At 42.0% G+C, this 18826-nt stretch overlaps 1 protein-coding gene across 5 annotated transcripts in view; it reads right to left on the bottom strand.

The window, feature by feature from the left end:
- The window catches only part of MICU1 (mitochondrial calcium uptake 1), a 110790-nt gene that overhangs the window by 53062 nt on the left and 38902 nt on the right, over positions 1 to 18826 (bottom strand). For 3 of the 5 annotated variants that reach the window (XM_075109378.1, XM_075109377.1, XM_075109382.1), the window contains 2 exons: positions 13193 to 13236; positions 268 to 333 (listed from right to left, as the gene is read on the bottom strand). In XM_075109378.1, the coding sequence (XP_074965479.1) occupies positions 268 to 333; positions 13193 to 13236 (110 nt within the window). The remainder of the gene's footprint in view (positions 1 to 267; positions 334 to 13192; positions 13237 to 18826) is intronic. The other 2 variants (XM_075109381.1, XM_075109380.1) reach the window with 1 other exon arrangement.

The following is an 18826-nucleotide window of genomic DNA, read 5'->3' as shown; positions in this document are numbered from 1 at the left end:
GAAAACTCATTAACCAACAATAAAATAAGCAGGCAAAACAGAACATCAAGTTGAACGGTTAGACTTGCGAAGAGCAAGGAGGTTCTGAAGCAACCAGGTTGTTGCTTTGACTGGGCACCGCTAAGAAGCCTGAGTAGACATCCCAGCAAGAGTTAGCACGTAGCCTCTCCGGGTCAGACCCACTGTCTGCAGCTCGTGTCTCTCCACCTCAGGGTTTTTGGTTTGGGTGTTGGGTTGGTTTGGTTTTTTTTGAGAGAGAGAACTCACCATTGAATGTGACTGCAGAGTGGGGATGAGCTCAGCTAATAATTTAGATGAAAATTTAACCTGTATCTGGCTCGGAAACCACAAGAAAAGAGACAAAAAAATCATACAGATCGCAAAAAAAATATACAGTTTTCAGGAACAAAAACTTCAGCTCTACTGATCAAGTAAAACTCTTTCCGGTAGCTTGTCCTTTACCGTCTGGAGAGCATCAGGAATTTAAAAAGAGATGAATCACTAACAGCAAACAACATGCTAATGGCATTCACTTCATGCAAGATAACCGCTATTTATGCTTACGGGACACCAAGCTGAAGTATCATTTACTGAAAAAAAATGCTTTTGCTTCTCTTCCCATCGAGATGGATCTGAAGCAAAATTACGCTGATGCTTATGTTAAGGACAAATAAGTAGTGTCTGGTTTTCCTTTAAAACGAAGGCAGGATTTGTGGAGAAAGCAGTTTTCTGTGATTGCTGCCGGCGGCGTTGCCGGCAGCGCCTCACCTCCTCGTGTGATTTATTGCTCCTTCCTCTGATTGCCTGTCTTCAGCAGCGTTTATCATAAACTAGCTATTAGCAGCCTATTTCATCCGCTTGAAGGATCCCATGAAAAAGTTCCAGAGGTCGGTTTATTAATTTTTATGGGTTTCTTTTCTGAACCTAAAATTCATAGTCAGCATCAAACAGCTCAAAATATTCCTCATAAGCTGAAAACTGCATCCATAAACTAACGATAAAAAAATACATCAAATTAATTGCTCTCTGAAATACAAAGGTTTAGACAGATGGGAGAAGGGAGAAGCATTTACTCATTTGCATCTTATTTTTGAACAACGTAAAAATCTTTATTTATTTATTTTAAACAAGCATCTACTTCTCAGAAACCTGGGGAGGGGGAACGTACGCTAGCACCACAGTGCCCAGCCTGCCCGCAGCCAGCAGGAAAGGGAATTTCTCCCAGTGATCTTAAAATAGGGGGGAAAAAAACATGCAGCAAAGTTGCTACAATAACAACTGACCCGACCAATAAGATTTCAGGTTCTCAGCGCTAGGAGGGCAGAAGTTAAAAAAAGTTCACAGCTCTCCCATTTATTTCCTTCCGGCTCACTGAGGAGCTGCGTGTTTGGTTGCTTTCCACAAAGTACGTGGGACACTCGCCCCACTACGGGAAGGGCTGGAGGCATCCTTCTCAGGGGTTGTTCCCCACCATTAAACATGGTGTTCTCCAGAATTATATTATAATCCCCACGAAAAAACACAATAAAGTAAAATTAAAAATAATTAGATCTACCTTCTTTACAAAGCAGAACGTGGACTGTTGGCGATCCCTCAAAGTTCAAGGTGGAGAGACCCAAAGTCAGTTCTAACACACACCTAAAACCACTACTTACAGACCTCGAGCTTCTTTTCCACATCCTACTTCCCTTCCAGCATACTGTACCATCCCTTCTAGACAGACAGGTAATGCTTGGGATCAGAAATTGTAAGGAAAAACCCTTTTCCAAGCCTCCATCCTCTTTTAAAGACATGTCGTCTTCACAAATTAGTCGTAGACACAATTTCAGGACAACTTTCATATTTCACACCCTTTTGCGAATTAGCTTGTGTTCAGATACAAAGTGCTCACTTAAATGGAAGACGTTTGTCTGATTTAAGAATTTTTTTCTATGTTAAATCCATTCCCAAAACCAGAGTAATTGATTAAGACCATTCAGCACGCCCAAAAAAACATTCCAAACTGAGCATTCACAAGTGAGCAAGCCACAGGAAACAGTTTGCAAGTATGACGTATTTTTTTTAATCAAGCAGTAGACTCATATTAAACGAGCACACAAACGAGCAAACATCCAAATTAACGTGTAAAAAGAAAAAGAAATCCGAATGTACCACTGCTTTCAGCACAAGCATGGCTGTGTAAGTTCAGTGAAAAAGCCGGCAGTCCCGTCTCAGTGGAATAAAACTTTACAGGCATTCAGGCGGATTATCTTACAACAGCAGACATCGACAACAGGTTAAAAAATAATAACGTAACTGCCTTTCAAAATAAAAAGCTTGGTTTGGCCTTTCCAACTCCGGCTCCAAGCCCAACAAACAGCACCAGAACATGGGCTGAACCGATCAATAACAGCGACCAACCTCCCCCTCCAGATCTGTGTGCGGCGGAAGACCCAGCCGCGCGCCGCATGCAGGCAGCTCCCCAGCCTTGCGTCACGGGCTGGCTGCAAGCACGCAAAGCACCCAAGGGTAAAGCACGAACTTCATGTATTCTACCCCAAAACTGATCTGCTGCTGGAGCCTCCCTCCAGCCACGTACGTGGTACAGCTCCCAGGTACAAAGGCTTTTGGGGAGAAAAACCCACCGATTCCTTCCATTCCTCACCAATTACTACCTTTATTTTGGATTTTAAAATTGTTTTCCCAGGGCTGAGTGAGGAGTGAAACATGTTAATGCTCAATCATGCAAAGCTGAAAAAAAGATGTATTTTTGCAAAATAAGGGGTGCCTTCTCTGCAAAAGCAGAGGTGGACTCAAGGTGCAGTGCTGGTGTTTGCTCTGCACTCCTAACGCACGTTTAGAAAAGCCTTATCAGCTAAATCCTTGCAGCTCCACTTCATTTTGCATTTCAGAAACTACTTAATGAGCAGCATTTAATTTGCCACTTTGGGAAGAACACATTCTTGTAAGTCACTTAAAAGTTGACAGTTTCCGTTTCAGTCTGGAGGAGAGAACACACTCCTGGCACATTTATTCACATAACCTGTTTATGTTTCAACACCACCTTTATACTTAAATTCCTGAAGCTTTGGTGTATATATCAGCCTTATGTGACCACTCAGCAGCGAATTATGCCTTCCAAAACAACAACAGATTAAATATCGAAGTACATGCAAGATAATGAGTATTTTGCCAGAACCAGAAAGTAATTTTGTAAATTAGTAGGGAATTTTAGGTGAGCCATAACCATCTTTTATTGACAAATGTCATCATACTCAGTTTGTTCCTTTTTAAAAGAGACACTTTAAGGTTACCAATATTGTTTAAGAGAATAGAAAACCGTGAATGTTTCAGCAAAGTCACCTTGCTGTAAAGCAATTCTCCTCCAGTCCCAACTGACCACCTTCAGTTATGCAAACCATTCAAAAACCATCTATTAACGTATTTCTTTTATGGGTAGCTGTAGACATACAGGTAAAGTTGTTAAAACGCTGTATGTTCAGTGTTAAATATTACCTTTTCTACAGTTTCCAAAAAATCTGTGTTACAAGTTTGCCTAATATAGGCAATTTCTTTTCTTGTTTCTGAGTTTTCTGGCTTTACAAAGGTGACCCTCCATATTATTGCAATTTTGGGATATGTCTCTTTTTACAAATGAAATCTCTCTAAGAGGAGGAAAAATACCCACATTAGTACTTGTGCACATAACATTAAGCAGTACACAAAGCTACGACGCGCTATTAATCCTGCTCGCACGTGGCCTGATGCCTTGTGCTTAAATCAGTAGGCAGCACCCCTATAAATAAAAAATTATTATGTATCCTTCTGAGGATGGGAAAACAAAGCTTTTAATAAAATTTATTGGACAATCCATTTAATTAAGGCATTTTAAACACTCTTTAGCACCTACCAGGCACATTGTTTGGCATCTTAAAAGTATGAGCTTAGCGCTACGCAAGATTTAAACGTGCAGCAACGCGGCTCGTATCTGCCCGGTCCTGCAGAGCCTGCAGGACAGCGTCGTGCTGGCACGGACTGCTACAGCTCCTTCCCAAGCAGGGCTGTGGAAAATCTGGGGAAACAGACACTGAGACACGCGCTGACTAATGCCTGTGCAGCAGATGCTCTGTATTAGTCTGTCACACAAGACAGATAAGGCAAAACTCTTTAAGAAATGCCAGTGAAAACTGCAGGCAATGCAGCCTGCTATGGTAACTAAAAATATTAATGCTTTGAACTCTGTCTGCATCAAGATGCTGAACTGGAGGCTCTGAAATACGGGGGATATTTAATTCTTGCTCATTTTATTGAAGATATAAACTTTAAAGAAATAAACCCATGTATTTAGAGATTTCATGAGGACTCATGTTGGCACCTCACCACCTACCATTAAGAAACTGAAATAAAGAAATAAAGAGGCTTTCAGAATCCAATTTTAAAACGGAGGCTTTCAGCCTAGATGTTCAAAAGCCCTTTCGGGGAAAAAAAGAGGCAGGGGAGGTCCCTCCACACTGTGAAACAAGGACAAAAAAAAGGACTTGGGGGAGAGTAGAGGAATTCACATTTTTTTAAAGGCAGCTTTAGAATGTGGATGCAAAATAAGTAATTTTAGATGCACCGCCTGGGATTCTTTATATCACTTTTTTATATATCACTAAATAAGAAAAAAGTGTTCAAGGTTGTGATATAAACAGCACAAGGACTTTCTGAAACTCATAAACATCTTTTTGCAGTGGAAAAGTTTACAGTGTCATTCCTAGTGGCTCTAAATTATTTACTATGAAGTCGACATACTAACAGAGGCAAACACAAACAGAGCCCACATGGCAAATGGTGGTGGGTAAGTGTTAGCATAGGAAAACGCTTAATTTTCTGCTGGCAGATAAATACTGCAGCTTATGACCTTGCAGGAGTATGTTTTAACAAAGAGGTTTTTAAAACCTTTGATTTGGGGGTTTTTTTATCTGTATATATACACAGGGGGACAAAAATACAGAGGTAGACATGGATGAAGTTGTTCTGCACACTCTTCCCCTCTGAATTTGAATTTGGACGCGTACAGAGAATCAAAACTTAGGCAGCAATTATTACTACGGGCGGTGTCCTGAGACTGGAAAGAGAAATCTGCATTCCCCTGTAATATTCATCACCTTTAAAACAAACTGCACCTGAAACGCAAGGCCAGTGTATGACCAAGAAGAGTAACGACACAGACTTTCCCGACCCTTCGCAGGCAGCAGACCCACTCATGCAAGGGAGAAACCCCTGCTGGAAAAGCAAATAGGAAATGCCTCAGAAAAGGGACAGTCTACACTTCTGCTTCCCTCCGCTGCACTGTCTCGGTCCTCTGCGGGGTAACGAAACCACAACCTGCAGGACCACAGCAGCATTCATCACAGGAATTTGATGGGGGAGGATTGAAATCAGGTCCTTGATGTCCCAAATCATGCTTCTAAAGTGAGTTCACTTTTGACACCTTTGAATTTAAATGGCTGTTTAGGTCTCCAGATGGAAATCGGGATACTGCTTTCCCTCACCTCAGCCTGCATTTCCAAGATGAACTCATTACGTTGATAATGCACACTGCCCCTTTTCTCCGATAAAAATTCCAGTGTGAAAGTACACGAGGAAAATAATAGTTCTGTACAGAAAGCAAGTATTAAACATTGGCTCAGTCAACAAGGTCGGGGCCACATACTCTGTACAAATGACTCGCCAAACAAGAAAGGGGTTTGGGGAAAAACCACACATAATCATGTAATTAGAGATTATCGTCACACTCACAAATGGTTTAAGGAACCAAACTAAGAAACAACTAAAAAGCTTGCCATTCCCTTCTGCTCCCTCACTCCTCCTTTCTTCACCTGCTTCTCTCCAGAACTGGGCTCCTTCTGCAGTCAGCAAGGTCAAGCATCTCCTCAAACATTGCCTCCCGTCCTGCTCAGTCCATCCTCCTTCCCTCTCCCCTTCTCCCTACAAACTCCCTGTTACCCAGGGACAGAGTTATCAGAGCTCAGTTTTGTATCCCTTAAGTATTAAGCCTTAATCTAACACCAGCAAAACTATCAAAGATATTAAAGCCAAAAAATGATCCCATAAATCACTTCGATTAAAAGACCGCATACACCCACTAAGGGCACTTTGTCACAAAGCTGCTTATTTTTTTGCTAACTTCCCCTATGGATTTCATTAACATCAGAAAGCTACATGGCAAACAAGGCATTTAGAGTACATTTCCTTCTTTACTTACTAACAGTAAATGAACTTCCCTCTGCTTTCTAGTCCTTTTCCTAGAAACCATCTTATTAACTATAACATCCAAATAAATTCTTCCTAAAATATTCTTTAATATAGCTCACCCTATGTAGTTCTCTAAGTTCACAAACTCAAGAAAGTTTGCAAAAATAACTTTCCCCTAACTTACACATATTCAAATACATGATGCTTCCCTGCAGCATTTGGTCAGAGAAACACCTGTCCTTTCTCAGAGTAAAACTAACTTTGTGGCCTCGAGTAGAAAATGCCATTTTTCAACAGAGCCGGCTCTATCGCAGTCTCAACACGCTGCAAAGTAAGTCAGAAGCCTCAAAAGACACTTAAAATAGGAGAATGGGGAGATACTTATTTGAGTATGTTCCCCTTAATAAAGCCACATATTAACGGTTGCCTGGAGTACTGTACTCGTAACAAGCCAAATTTAAGTATTCTGAAATAAATCCTTCAGGCTGAGGATCAAGGAAAGGATTCAGGATTATTTATTCAAGGAGCAGGGAGAAGGGGTGAGCATACACTGTCCCTTTTACATGAAAAGTGCATAATATGAGGTCTGAAGCACAAACTAATCAAAGCACATGCTGTCTGCTTTGTACCTGCCAGAAATCCTGGTGGAAGGGGAGAGGGTTAGAAAAGGGAAGAAAACGAGGGAATGCTTGGTTACACCAAAAAAACCCCAAACCATAATTAGAATACAGACACAAGTATCAACGATATTAGTAGTTGGAAGAAACACCCGCTGGGTACCTAGAAATCAAAATGAAAGAGGACATACAGCAACCACAGCAGTTTAGTAGCATCTGCCAAACGAGCCCTGTGAAAACGAGCAGCAGAATTAGTGGTATGAAAAGATAACAGTGAACAGAGATCTGTCAAAACTGAAACATGCCATGAACATTTGGTAGAGGAGGTAAGGAAGGATGAAGCATATTCTGTACGTGGACATAGAGCAACCCAGGTGTCCACCAGGATGTTTGTGCATCATTCATTTACCTGTGTTAGAAGCAGCTAAGCTTTTGTTTGATAGAATTCAAAATCGCATTTCAGTGTCCACACAGGTCCCAGTGAACCGCACCCAGGAAAAAGCAGTGGGGAACACAAAAGTAACTCAAAACTACTAACCAGAGCAAATGGGAGGACCAAGCTTGGCCGGGAGGAGAAACCTAGCCAGCAAAGAAACCCACACAGACAGACACTGGTGTCAGCAAAGGAAGTGAAGAAGAGAAAACGTGTCAGCTCAGCTCAGATTTGCTGATTATCTGCAATAAACTGCATCTTCGCTTGCTTCCACATGGGTCACAGGCAAGAATTACCTCCCGCTAGTTCGTTAAGACACTTCTGGGGATGGCAGAGGAACTTTTGTATAGATGATCCTAAGTTTATTAGCTATGTAAGAAGATGCCTCCTTGTTATTATGTAAAAATTTACCTGTACTAAGATCAGAAGCTGACGGAATTTAAAGCAATAAATCTGAAATTAGACACAGATATTCTACATGGATTATGGACCAGGACAGCCGAATGCTTCAAGGTATCTCCAAGCAAGCCATAACCTAGAGTCAACAGCTCAAACTCCTGATAACTGGGGATCCATTTATTTCACACACTCTTATAACAGGCATTGGCAGGACCTCACACAGCTGGACTCAGAGGACTCCTCACCTGTTTTCATTGAGTCTAAGCTACAGAAAGCACTGAGCATCCTCAGCTAACGGGCTCAGTAAACTGCACATGCACTTCACACTGATATTTACTGAATTACAATAGCTTGCTTTTGTTAAGGTATCAATTAGAGTTGCATCCTTTTGAATGAAGGCTTCACAGGCACTTAAAGATCACAGAGGCTCAGAGCTCTGATCCGATGTTTGGCTCCTGAATGACAACAGGACTTTTGAGCTTGTCTCACTGCAAGCTTGGGTCTACGGCAGCTGACGCCACTCTGGTGCAAGTCTCATGCTCCAGCCCTAGCTCACACATGAGGCAAAAGACCCCAGAAATTCAGGCATGTAAATAAAGTCCCCCTTTTCCCCCCTCTTTCATGCATGGCAGCAAGATCCTTCAATCCGCCAGAAAAGCCTGCACTAAGGATGGTCCATCTACCTGCAAGTCCTTTTCATGGGGATCCTTCCTGAGCACATTTTTTCAGGCTCCTGTGCTCATGAGATGTTCTTTAAATCATCTGGCAAGAAATCTTCTTCCTGAGCTGGCTCCCAGCAGCTCTTCCTCAATGGACACACACCTCCAGTTACAGGGCCTTGGCAGGTCAGTGTCATTTAAGCTAATCACTGTACTGGTCCATGATACAAGCCTGCATTACACAGTGGAAGTGAGTTTCAGATGTTTCCTGGCCCCTACCTGATTATTCCCTTCCTACACCTCAAGCTCAATGGAGGACATCAAAGTAACCAACACAAAAGCACACGTAGTTTTGAACAAATTGCCAGGATAAAATAGAAAAGACACCTGTAACCTAAGTTAGCAGCCAGAACATGTGGGCGTGCTTAAGTACAAACTGCCTTTCCTTTTGTGAAGTAAAGAGGACTGGAACTGAATGTCTGCAGACCCTCCTGGCTACAAGCAACCCTACTGCCTCTGCTAAGGGCTGACTTCTTGCTAACCAGAGAGGGACAATACTCTGCAAGGTAAAGGCCCAGAAACCATCTGAAGTACTTTCCTTCATTTTGCTATTGCCCTGCATTACTCTCAAGCATCCCAAAACATCTAGAGATGTAAATATAAATGCTGGCAGGAAATACTTAATTCATAAATTTAATCAGAGGGCACTGAAAGGCTCTATAATTACTTACTGCATCAACGGTAGCAGGAGGGTAAGCCGTCGCTAGTAGCTCAAAGGCTTTTGTTCATATTAAGCAGCAGCAAGAGATTTTCCCCACAGGAGAACAAAAAGAGCAAGTCAAGTGTATTCTGTATTAAACTAATAAGCCATCTAGGGTTTTTTTCTTTCCTAAATAGGCTAGAGGTCTATTAAAAGCACTACAGCTTACCTTTGGTGTGAACACCCAACCGCGCAAAGGCGGATCAATGCTGTGCACCCACCACATCCATTTTCTGCCCCTGCTCCCACCTTTACATCAGGCTGCGCTGCTGAAAGCTCAGCTGCAGGACCCCTGGGAGCTCCCCTGCGCTGGCTCACCACGACAGGGACAACAGCAAAGGACCCAGGTGACAGGGCATGATTTTGCTCTGAACAGGGTGGGTATGCAGCTCACACTTCAGAGGAACACCACTAACAGCATTGCTTCTCTTTTTTTTCTTAGAGAGATTAAGCTTGTCAATCATTAATGCATAAGGCAATAAAATCAAGCAAACAGAGGGCATAACGAAAGAATTTTAAACAAAATTTGCGTTACAACTTAAGTAACATTAACAAAGCTTATCCTTTGTTACATGTGCCAAGATATATACTTCTACTTAGTGAGAGCTGATTCATCACTATCATCTTGCTAAGCAAGACGCAATCAGTGAGCGATGAAACAGCACAATGCCTCGGTTAGAAAACCAGATGTGCAAAGAACATTTCTGCATCAGTCCCAAAAGCGCCCTTTCTTAAGCCCTAACACACATTGCGCAGCAGGGGAACAGCACGTCTTAAATTAAATAGGACTTCCCTCCTCCTAACCAGAGGCATGCTTTTCAAGATGGTAGGACAATAGAAGGCAGAACGTGACATCTTTCTCCTGCAGATGGGTTAAAAAAGCATTTGCTTTCCCACGTCCAAAATGCAAGAGGAGGAGAGACACAGTGGAAATGGAGCACATGAACAGTTGTGGTCTGGACACCTTCACGCCACAACACGCCGAGCTACACTTTAGATTGTGTCTGTTCTCACATCAGCCTTTTGTTCTGGCTCAGTATGAACACTTTGAAACGTCTGCAGAGTGATTAATATTTTTTTTCTACTCTGAAAAAATAGCAATCAATGCCTGTTCTCGTCTACTTTCCAGAGCTTGCTTCCCCGCGGTTGAAACCACCCCACTTAAGACAAAAATGGAGCCAGGGCCAGTTGCCTCCCTACACACTCAGCCCAGCAGCAGAAGTATGAGTTCATGTTGGCAAACAGATCTGACCAAGGGCTTTTGCTGGATCAATGTCTCCAGGGTTTTTTGGTCTCACAATAAGTGAAGAAAAAGCATTTAGGCTCAAATTACAGGAGTTGTTCCCATTAATAAGGCAGTAACATTTACCTCCCTCTCCATCAATTCTATAAATTATCACTAAGAAGAAGGAGGGGCAGGAAGAGGGGGAGAAAAGGGTATTGTCTTCTCACTGTAACATTCAATCACATGCACAGCAAGATGCTTCAGAAACTTGACACAATTACAAGACAGAGGCACATCACTCCACAAAATCCTTGGCAAGGACAGTCCCAATTACAGCACGACAGCCAATTAGTTGTTTTGATGGTAGTTTTATGTAAATAAAATTGGTTCTGTGAAAAGAGCCGCTCATACATCTGCTTACTAATCCTGTAGCATTTAAATCTCAAACATACATGACCAAAACTCACACCGATACTTTAAACATCTCTAGGTAGAGGATACTTGGATAACCCAAGAGGAATACGCAGTTGGAAACTGGCAAGGAGGAAGAGATGCAAAAGGGTTTTATCCCTCGGGTGCTACTATGCCAGTGAAACTCAAATAACTAAGGTCAGCTCCGCAGCACCTCAGCTGGTGCTTGACTGAGTAAAGACAGTGTTGTTTCTTAGACTAAAACCCAAAGCAAGCAATCAAACGAGAACAAGATGCTATCAAACAGATCAATCTACTGTCACCCTCTTTCATTACCAAGGGAGAGCTACGGCCAACTTATTTTCTACTCTCCTCGAATTATCCTCTCACCTGGATATTACCACTACCCTACCAGCCACAGCCAGATTTAGCCAGACCCAAGGTGTCTTAAAGCAGACAGCCAAGCAAACAAGAACACCTATTTCTTCATTTTCAACAGAGCAAACTGCTTCTAGGGTGTTACTAGACTGTGGAAAAAGAAGATCCCAGGAGAAAATAACAATAATAAAGTCCACTGCAGTACCCTAAATCTGCTGCCTCACTTTCAGACTATCCAAACCACAGCACGTAGACATACAAGTGCAGCACCGACAACATAAGTTACATAAAAAGCAATTTCATGCTGCTCCAGGTCAGAGAAAAAGGTGGTTAGCACGAAAGGCAAAGGCTATCTGTTCTCCACCCCTCGGCCAGCCGAGGTGCTCACCACACTGAACAACAACACCCTAAGAGCACGGATGATGCTGCACAGTCAGGCACGGTACCTCAACCACCGACTGTGCGTTTTCAACACCCCTGTGTGGTGACTGTGTTCATCACATACAAATGCATTGCAATTCAAGGCCTTGGTGCTGAGGGGCAGAGGAAGAGAAAGTTGAGCACAGTAAAAGGATTGCCTTTGGCTCTTTTATCCCATGTGATAGGAACCAACTGCGGAGTGCTCAGGAACAGAGGAACGATTAGCAAAAATAGTGTGGGATTCAGCATTTCTTCCCTACAAACAAATCTTGTTTATGTAAAGCCTAAGGGGTGAGTGTGATAGCTTGACAGGATAAAATGATGAAAGTGAGCGGACGCAAAATAGACTGCCATAAACCAGAGGGAGAAACATTTGATATTTTGCAAAGAATATATGTACTTTTTGGGGGTTTGTTTTTTGGGTTTGTTTTGGGTTTTTTTATCACGAAAAGTAGATAGTGGGTTTGTGGTGTGGGAGAACAAGTGTTCACAACATGCCTTGTAGTTCTAGGCGTCAAAATTAACTGCCACAATACTAATTTCCAGTTGCCTGTTTTCAAGCAAAATCTCGCTCTGCTGCCTGGGTAACCAAAACACTTGTATGTGGCTGATGACAGGGACCCCAGGTATTTCATCACCTTCTGTCTTTACCTTTCCCTACTAAACCCAAAACAAGACAGGGAAGGGCACGAGTACAGCCCACACTGTGTTTATATAAAGCTTTAAATGCATTTTTTTCTTCCAGTGTCAAGGCTTTCTGGAAATGCCTGACGCTATGTGTCAGGTATTCTTGTATTCTCGTAATCCTTCTTCACTCAGCAATGAAGCTATCAGATGGTGACTTCCCTTCGGGAAAACCAGAAGCTTTACTTTCAGATGATGCAGGTGAAGTGAAAATATTGCTGAAAGCTGGAGTACCACTATGTGCCCATGGTGATATGATGGAAAATTAACTAACCTGCAGTTATCTGCATCAGGAAGTGGATATGAGCTGCTAGTCCTAGGGCCAGAGCTGCCTTTACCATCCTCCTCCACACTAGTGGGATTTACGGTGTGGTTAATTGTGTCTGATTTGCATAATAACAGGAAGGATGCTGCACAGCTTCTCTTACACAGGCAGACAAAGCTAGATCAGAGTATGCTCAATATTTTACCAACACAAATCGTGACAGCACAAACATCCAGAACAGTTGTGTACCACTGTAGGAAGGACCTAGAGTTCAAAAGGGGAATGGAGTAAGGGTGTTTGATGGGGGAGGAAATACATGCTTGGGATACAGATAAAAACACAAAAGCGTTTCCTTCCTTTAGGAACCTGGAGATGAGTCTGGAAGGCAAAGGTCAGGTAAGTTTTCCCCAGAACAGCATAGCTCATTGAGCTTTCACACTTACAAAGAAGCAGCAAGGAAACGCGATTACAGCCTATAATTTCTTGGCCTACCAGCATATAAGAAGCGGTAGTATTTTGTCTGTAAACATTAAAACACCTTTAAAAATATTTCTCGCTGTCATTACATAAAAAGTACTGCAATGCTACTAAACAACAAAAAGCTCAGAAGAGAATACTTCAGGTATCTCATTTAACTTACACCCACATGCAGGTAATAACTCAAGGACTCTGTGTTAAAAAAGCCATTGAATAATACACACTTAATAGTCTAATGCGCTCACCTTCCCATCATAGCGTTTCACTATAAACTGATCCAGGCCCAGGTCTGAAAGAGGAAAAAAAAAAAAAGAAAGATACTTTAAAAAATTGCTCTTAGAATGCAAAAGCAAGCATTTCTTGGGTTTTCTGTTCAAGTTGGGATTACAGAGTAAAATGCTCTGAATCATCATTAGAATCATCATCATTAGAAAACACAAGGACAGAGAAGGAAAATTTTTTTTGGCTTTGTGCATTTTGCTGACCATTAAAGACAACAACCTCGCAGCATCAGAGGAGAAAACCTCCTTCTAGCAGGGACAGTAGGAGCACAGCTCCCAGCATCTCTCGAGAGCCTGAAACAGCATCCCAAAGCAGATCTCTCCACTATCACCAGGCAAACGTTTCGCCCGTGGTGCCCCATGTTCCTGCATGTTCACAAAACTCTTCTTTCTAATAACACCTTTTGAATGGCTCACAAATGGAAAACCAAAGAATTAGTTAGGATATCCCCAAATAAATCCAAAACTTGTTCAAATTTTAGTATAAAAATTGCTCGTAAATATGTTTTAAAGGAGATAAGTCGTAGCTGTGTTCATAAAAAGGCAAATGCTTTGGCTTGAAGGGTATTTTGGAGAAAGGCAGGGAGACGGTTTATTTATACTATCAAATTCAATCTCTCATACCATCACAAAATGTTTATTCTGTCCTGAGAGCAGGGAAAAGAAAATCCCAGCATTTGCAGAGTTATGGCACAGAGCTCGATCTCATTCGCAATGCCCGGCAGGCTATACATATGATGAATGCACATATAAGCAAGATGACAAAAATATTCAGGAAGATTAATTATCCAAGTTTTGCAAATCCAAATTCGGGAAGATGCAACCCTGAGAGGAGATTAAGCAGAACTCAAACCAAGCACTTCCAGTAATTCAGGAGAGCACAGTCCATTTTTCAGTTCTCTGAAGAATAAAGACCCTCAGCAGAGCTACGTCCCATGCATTTTCTGCCACTGTTTATGATAATTATCACATCCTCATTTCAATTTAAATTAGAAAAAAGATGTAAAAAACCAAAATGAACCTCTCCCCATCTGCTGCGTCACCTGCTTTTGCAGGAGGATAATGAACCCCTTCCCATCTACTGGAAAGGTTCATAATGGTTACGGTACAGAAAATGGAGTTAATCATCACTCTGGGCTAAGCCCCTCGACCTTTTTGAACCAATGCAGCTAAAACTTCTCTGTCACCAGTTTCAAATGTCCATTGTCAGAGGGCTTTCTGCATTTGTGAATATTCAAGCCAGAAAGCAGCTTCTCAGTATTTCCTGTGCCTGGCTATTGAGAGAAAATTGCAAATTCATACACATTTGCAGACTTCAACCATCTTCTGAAGAATTTTGTCCTCCTCAAAGTTGTGGGTATAAATGCAGTACTGTAAGTATTGTCACATTTAGAGGCAGGATTCATTTAATAGACGTCCTTATTTTACCAGAGACGTGTTATCTGGTCACAGCTCGCCCCTGACTATCCATCTGGATGCTGACTGCTAATCTGAGCTTAAGTTTATGTCTGTGTGTTGTAAGAAAGTAATTTCTCAAGCACACCTCCTGCTTCTATGCCAGGAAATAGTGCTCTAAGACATATCCCCGACAGCCCGACATAACACACGTACTCAGAGGAAGCTAAAGAAGGACACAGGTTAAAAATAGCAAGTGAAAGTTTGTCCTAATGGCACCCCCCACCCCAACTAGGCACTGCTACTGGGAAAGCAAACAGGTTTCAAAGACGACCCGAAGTGAATGGATGCTCATGCCGACAGAGAGCAAACAAAGACGAACTAACAACTGTTTTCTTTTACATATGTTTACAAAATAGAATATTTATTTCTAAAATCTATAATAATTATATACATGAAACTATGTCCATACAGAAAAGTTATTAAAGACAATCAAATGACACCTAAAAAGGCAGAATACCAGTACCAGGAAAAAGCTAATAATATAAACTTTATGCTCTCCACAGGTGTAATATGAAGTGGGGAAAAGGGGAGGTGAAGTGGGGTATGACTGAAGGGGACTAAAAAGCACAAGAGTTAACAGCAATAGATTGCAATAGAGGTTGAGTCAATGATAGAAAAACACACTGGTGAAGTCAGGACTTTTAAATACAGGGTAGTTTGCCTCCGGACTGGGGTTTGGTCCAGCCCCATTCACCTAAGCAGAGAGATGGTTGTTTCCATGTGTTTCCTCAATTACTATGGCATGTAACAAAAAGTCACCAGAAAACCAAACACCTGGGTCACCTGAGACCATTCCTGTGTGGGACAGAGCCATGGACTCTGACATACACATAGGTTTTCTGTAACTGCAGCCAAACCCTCATGCCAGGTGTAGAAGCTGCCAGGTCTATCCTCGAGCTTAAGAGCTCCGAGCATTTCATTATTCCCTGAAGAAACTGCTTACAGGTCCGTAGCTGTTACAGAAATGTAGTTATCATTACCTATATCACATCGGCCTCCTTCAACACAACCACATCTGATGAGAAGCAAATATATAACCTTGGTTTATGCATGTCTCAGAGATCGAGGAGAGACATTTATATGAAAATGTAGCACAAAAACCTGTCACTTCAGCTGCTGCCTTTTTTCATGTCACTGTATCAGCACGCGCTGGAAGACAGTGTTATGTATTACGAGCACAAGCATATTGGTTCACATCAGTGTTTTATGCTCACCCTTTCTCCCAGCCATGCACAGTGATATCCACTCTCTGCGGCATTAACTAAGCTGCACGTTTAAGTGCCTCTACAAAATCCCCCTTACCATAGCTCCCGACAGAATAAGCCAATTCAAAACCTCAAAAAGGGCATTTATATGCTCAGGGAATACAGTTTTACTTGATACATTTTCCTTTTTTCCAATACAATTTATTTCCTTTTTATGGACTTAGCTACATGTTTTTCCACAAGTCTTTAATCCTAAAAGTTGACAAAAGGAAACCAAGAAAAAAGAGGGACTGTTGCCTGATGCCCGTCTCGTTCTTTCTTTACATAAAAAAAAACCCAAAAGGCTTCTCCTCCAAGATGTTACAATAGGAATTCAGCGTTTGCGTAGGCTGGAGATTTAATGAAAACAGTGCACGAATGAGGACAATCACATCTGAATGAGGAAAGGAAAGGAAAGACTGTTAGTTATTACATCTCTGTTATTCAAAAGGCAGCATGCTAAGTTAAAGCTACCACAGGCTGTCCGTAAGCGATACACTCATAAAACAAATATTCCCTGGCTGAGCTATTGCTGACGAGCTGCAGGAACACAAGTTAATTGGGCACGTTTCACAATAAAAAAGAGCTTTTCCACCTTTCATTGAAAAGCAGGGGCTGAAATATCATTCTCCCAGAAGTGGATTAAAAGATTTCCTTCAAGAGAGATGGCAACGAAATCCAGAAATTGTTTCAGGAGGATACCTGGCTGCTTCACAAAGCCCCCCCAGAACCAAAGGCAGTGCGACGTGTACCACAGCTACTCCAGAGTGCATAGTGACCACCCAGAGCAGCTGGGCTTCGGTGCTTGCTTCTGCTTGAACAAACCCTGAGCTTGCATCATGATCTGCCCCAGAATATGCCTTTTATTTGCACAAAACACTGCACGACACCTCACCTTTCACTACTCCTCTGCATTTTAAGCCCCATTTGCTCACCCAGCCAAGGGTCCTGCACCAGCCGCTCACCTTCAGCGGCACCAACAGTGACCTGCAACCATTTCCAACTTTGCTCGCCGTCGCCAGCTTCCTTGTAATCTTTAAGTACCACTATGTACTATTCCTACAAATTCTGATACCACCTAAAAGTACCGCCAGGGGACCGAAAGAAACAGCAACATTGCTGTGGAGTAGCTAAGCAAGAGGATCACTGCAGGTATTATTTCAGATTAGACTAACACCACTTACTCACCAATACTAAGAATAAAGGCCCCCACTCATTCATGTGATGGTACTTTCACAGCACCCTGAAAATAAAAATGTTTCAAAATAAATCAAAATGACTTACACTCACTGCCTGCCACAATGGGGAAAAGAGGGTGTTCAACAGGAGAACCATATTGTCTGTATTTACTTTTCTCTTTCTGGGCTGGGGAGGATGTTTTAATGGAGAAGGAATTATTTATGTAAAGAAAAAACCCACAGAATAACCTGCTGTTAGTCTTGTTCAGCTATAATCAAATCTGAAATCAAATGCTTATTGTATTTCTATTGATTAACAAAAACATACGTGCCACGGATTCACTCAAAGCTAGCTAATTACCATGCTTAATAAATATCTAAGCAATTACTAAACTCTTCATGTTATCTGTTTAAAAAAAAAAAGCCATGGGCAGCAGATTATAGATTGCAGTTTTAAAAAAATATTTAATAAATGAGCTTCCAGAAGAACAATTATATTATGCCAAGAACACAGTTGGGATGAATTAGAAAAAATAATTATTCCCTCTGGGATGCCAACAGTTTCCCAGTGATAGAAAGGTCTTTTCAACTCCTTCCAGTCTTTATATTCTTGTCAGATTTTTCACATTATTTGGGTAACATTTATTCATCATATGCTTTTCCCTTCCTGTTGCTTGATATATAACATGGACTCTTTTTCTTGCCAGTAGATGAGCAGAAGGGCTAATTACTAAGGCAGAAGAAGAGCCTGCTAAGCACGCATGCAACATGCTACATTATGGGAGGAGAAAATGCTGGACCAAGTTTTCCCCTCCAGAGCTGTAACCCAGCTTCTGATTTTTGTATGAGTATTTTCCCTTGAATTTAAGATGTAATCTGCAAGCAAACAGTGAGCTGCCTGAGATTTCCCAGGGGGCACCACTTTCAGGTTGGCGTTGAATTCCAGAATTATTTTGTCCAAGGAACTACTTTGCTCTCATCTATCTCCCGCTCCTCCAACAGGCAAGTCAGTCTCTACGAGATGTGCAGATCAGCCATACCAACCCATCGTCTATACCGGAAACCCTAATTATTTGTTTCTTCTGAAGACTATCACATAAGCATGCATGTAAATGCATCTGTCGCTTGCTCATCCTTGGCTAGGGGTTCCTGGGGTCTCATATCAGCCATGACAGGCTTAAAGATGATCCTGGCTTAGGAATGACATTTTCACAGAAAAAAAAACCACTTCTATTCACCCTCCTGGTTCTGGAAGATAACCACCGAGTTACCTCCCCTTCTTAGACACACCCTCTCCCTGAAGGCTTCTCCAGCACATGTATTTGGAGGAGAACATAGAAATAAGTCTCCATCAAAAACCAGAAGGCAAGTTCAGCATCTCTAGTTTCCTTCTGGGTATTAAATATGCCAGTTGAACACTTTGTGCAAGTGTAGGGGTCTGTACAAGCCTAGGGAGTTCTCTCCCTCCCCACCAGACCAGGCAAGTGCTTGTCACAGCTTATGACTGTTGGTCCTACAGAAGATCAGATCCATATTTTACAAACTTAACTCAAAATAACAAATGATCACTGAAACATGGCAACACTCCCAAACCCAGCTGGTGCTCAGCTGCTCATGAAGTCCAGACTTAAAATCCTGACATTTAAAAGCTGAGAATCAAGCTGTATCGTCTGATCAAGTCACCAGACACCGGCTCCATCTTTCACAGCTCCTCTCCT

This window comes from Phalacrocorax aristotelis, chromosome 14 (genome assembly GCF_949628215.1).
Source record: "Phalacrocorax aristotelis chromosome 14, bGulAri2.1, whole genome shotgun sequence".
NCBI classification, from domain to species: Eukaryota; Metazoa; Chordata; class Aves; order Suliformes; family Phalacrocoracidae; genus Phalacrocorax; species Phalacrocorax aristotelis.
The sequence above is the reverse complement of the archived record's forward strand: the minus strand, read 5'-3'. Positions and strand labels throughout refer to the sequence as shown.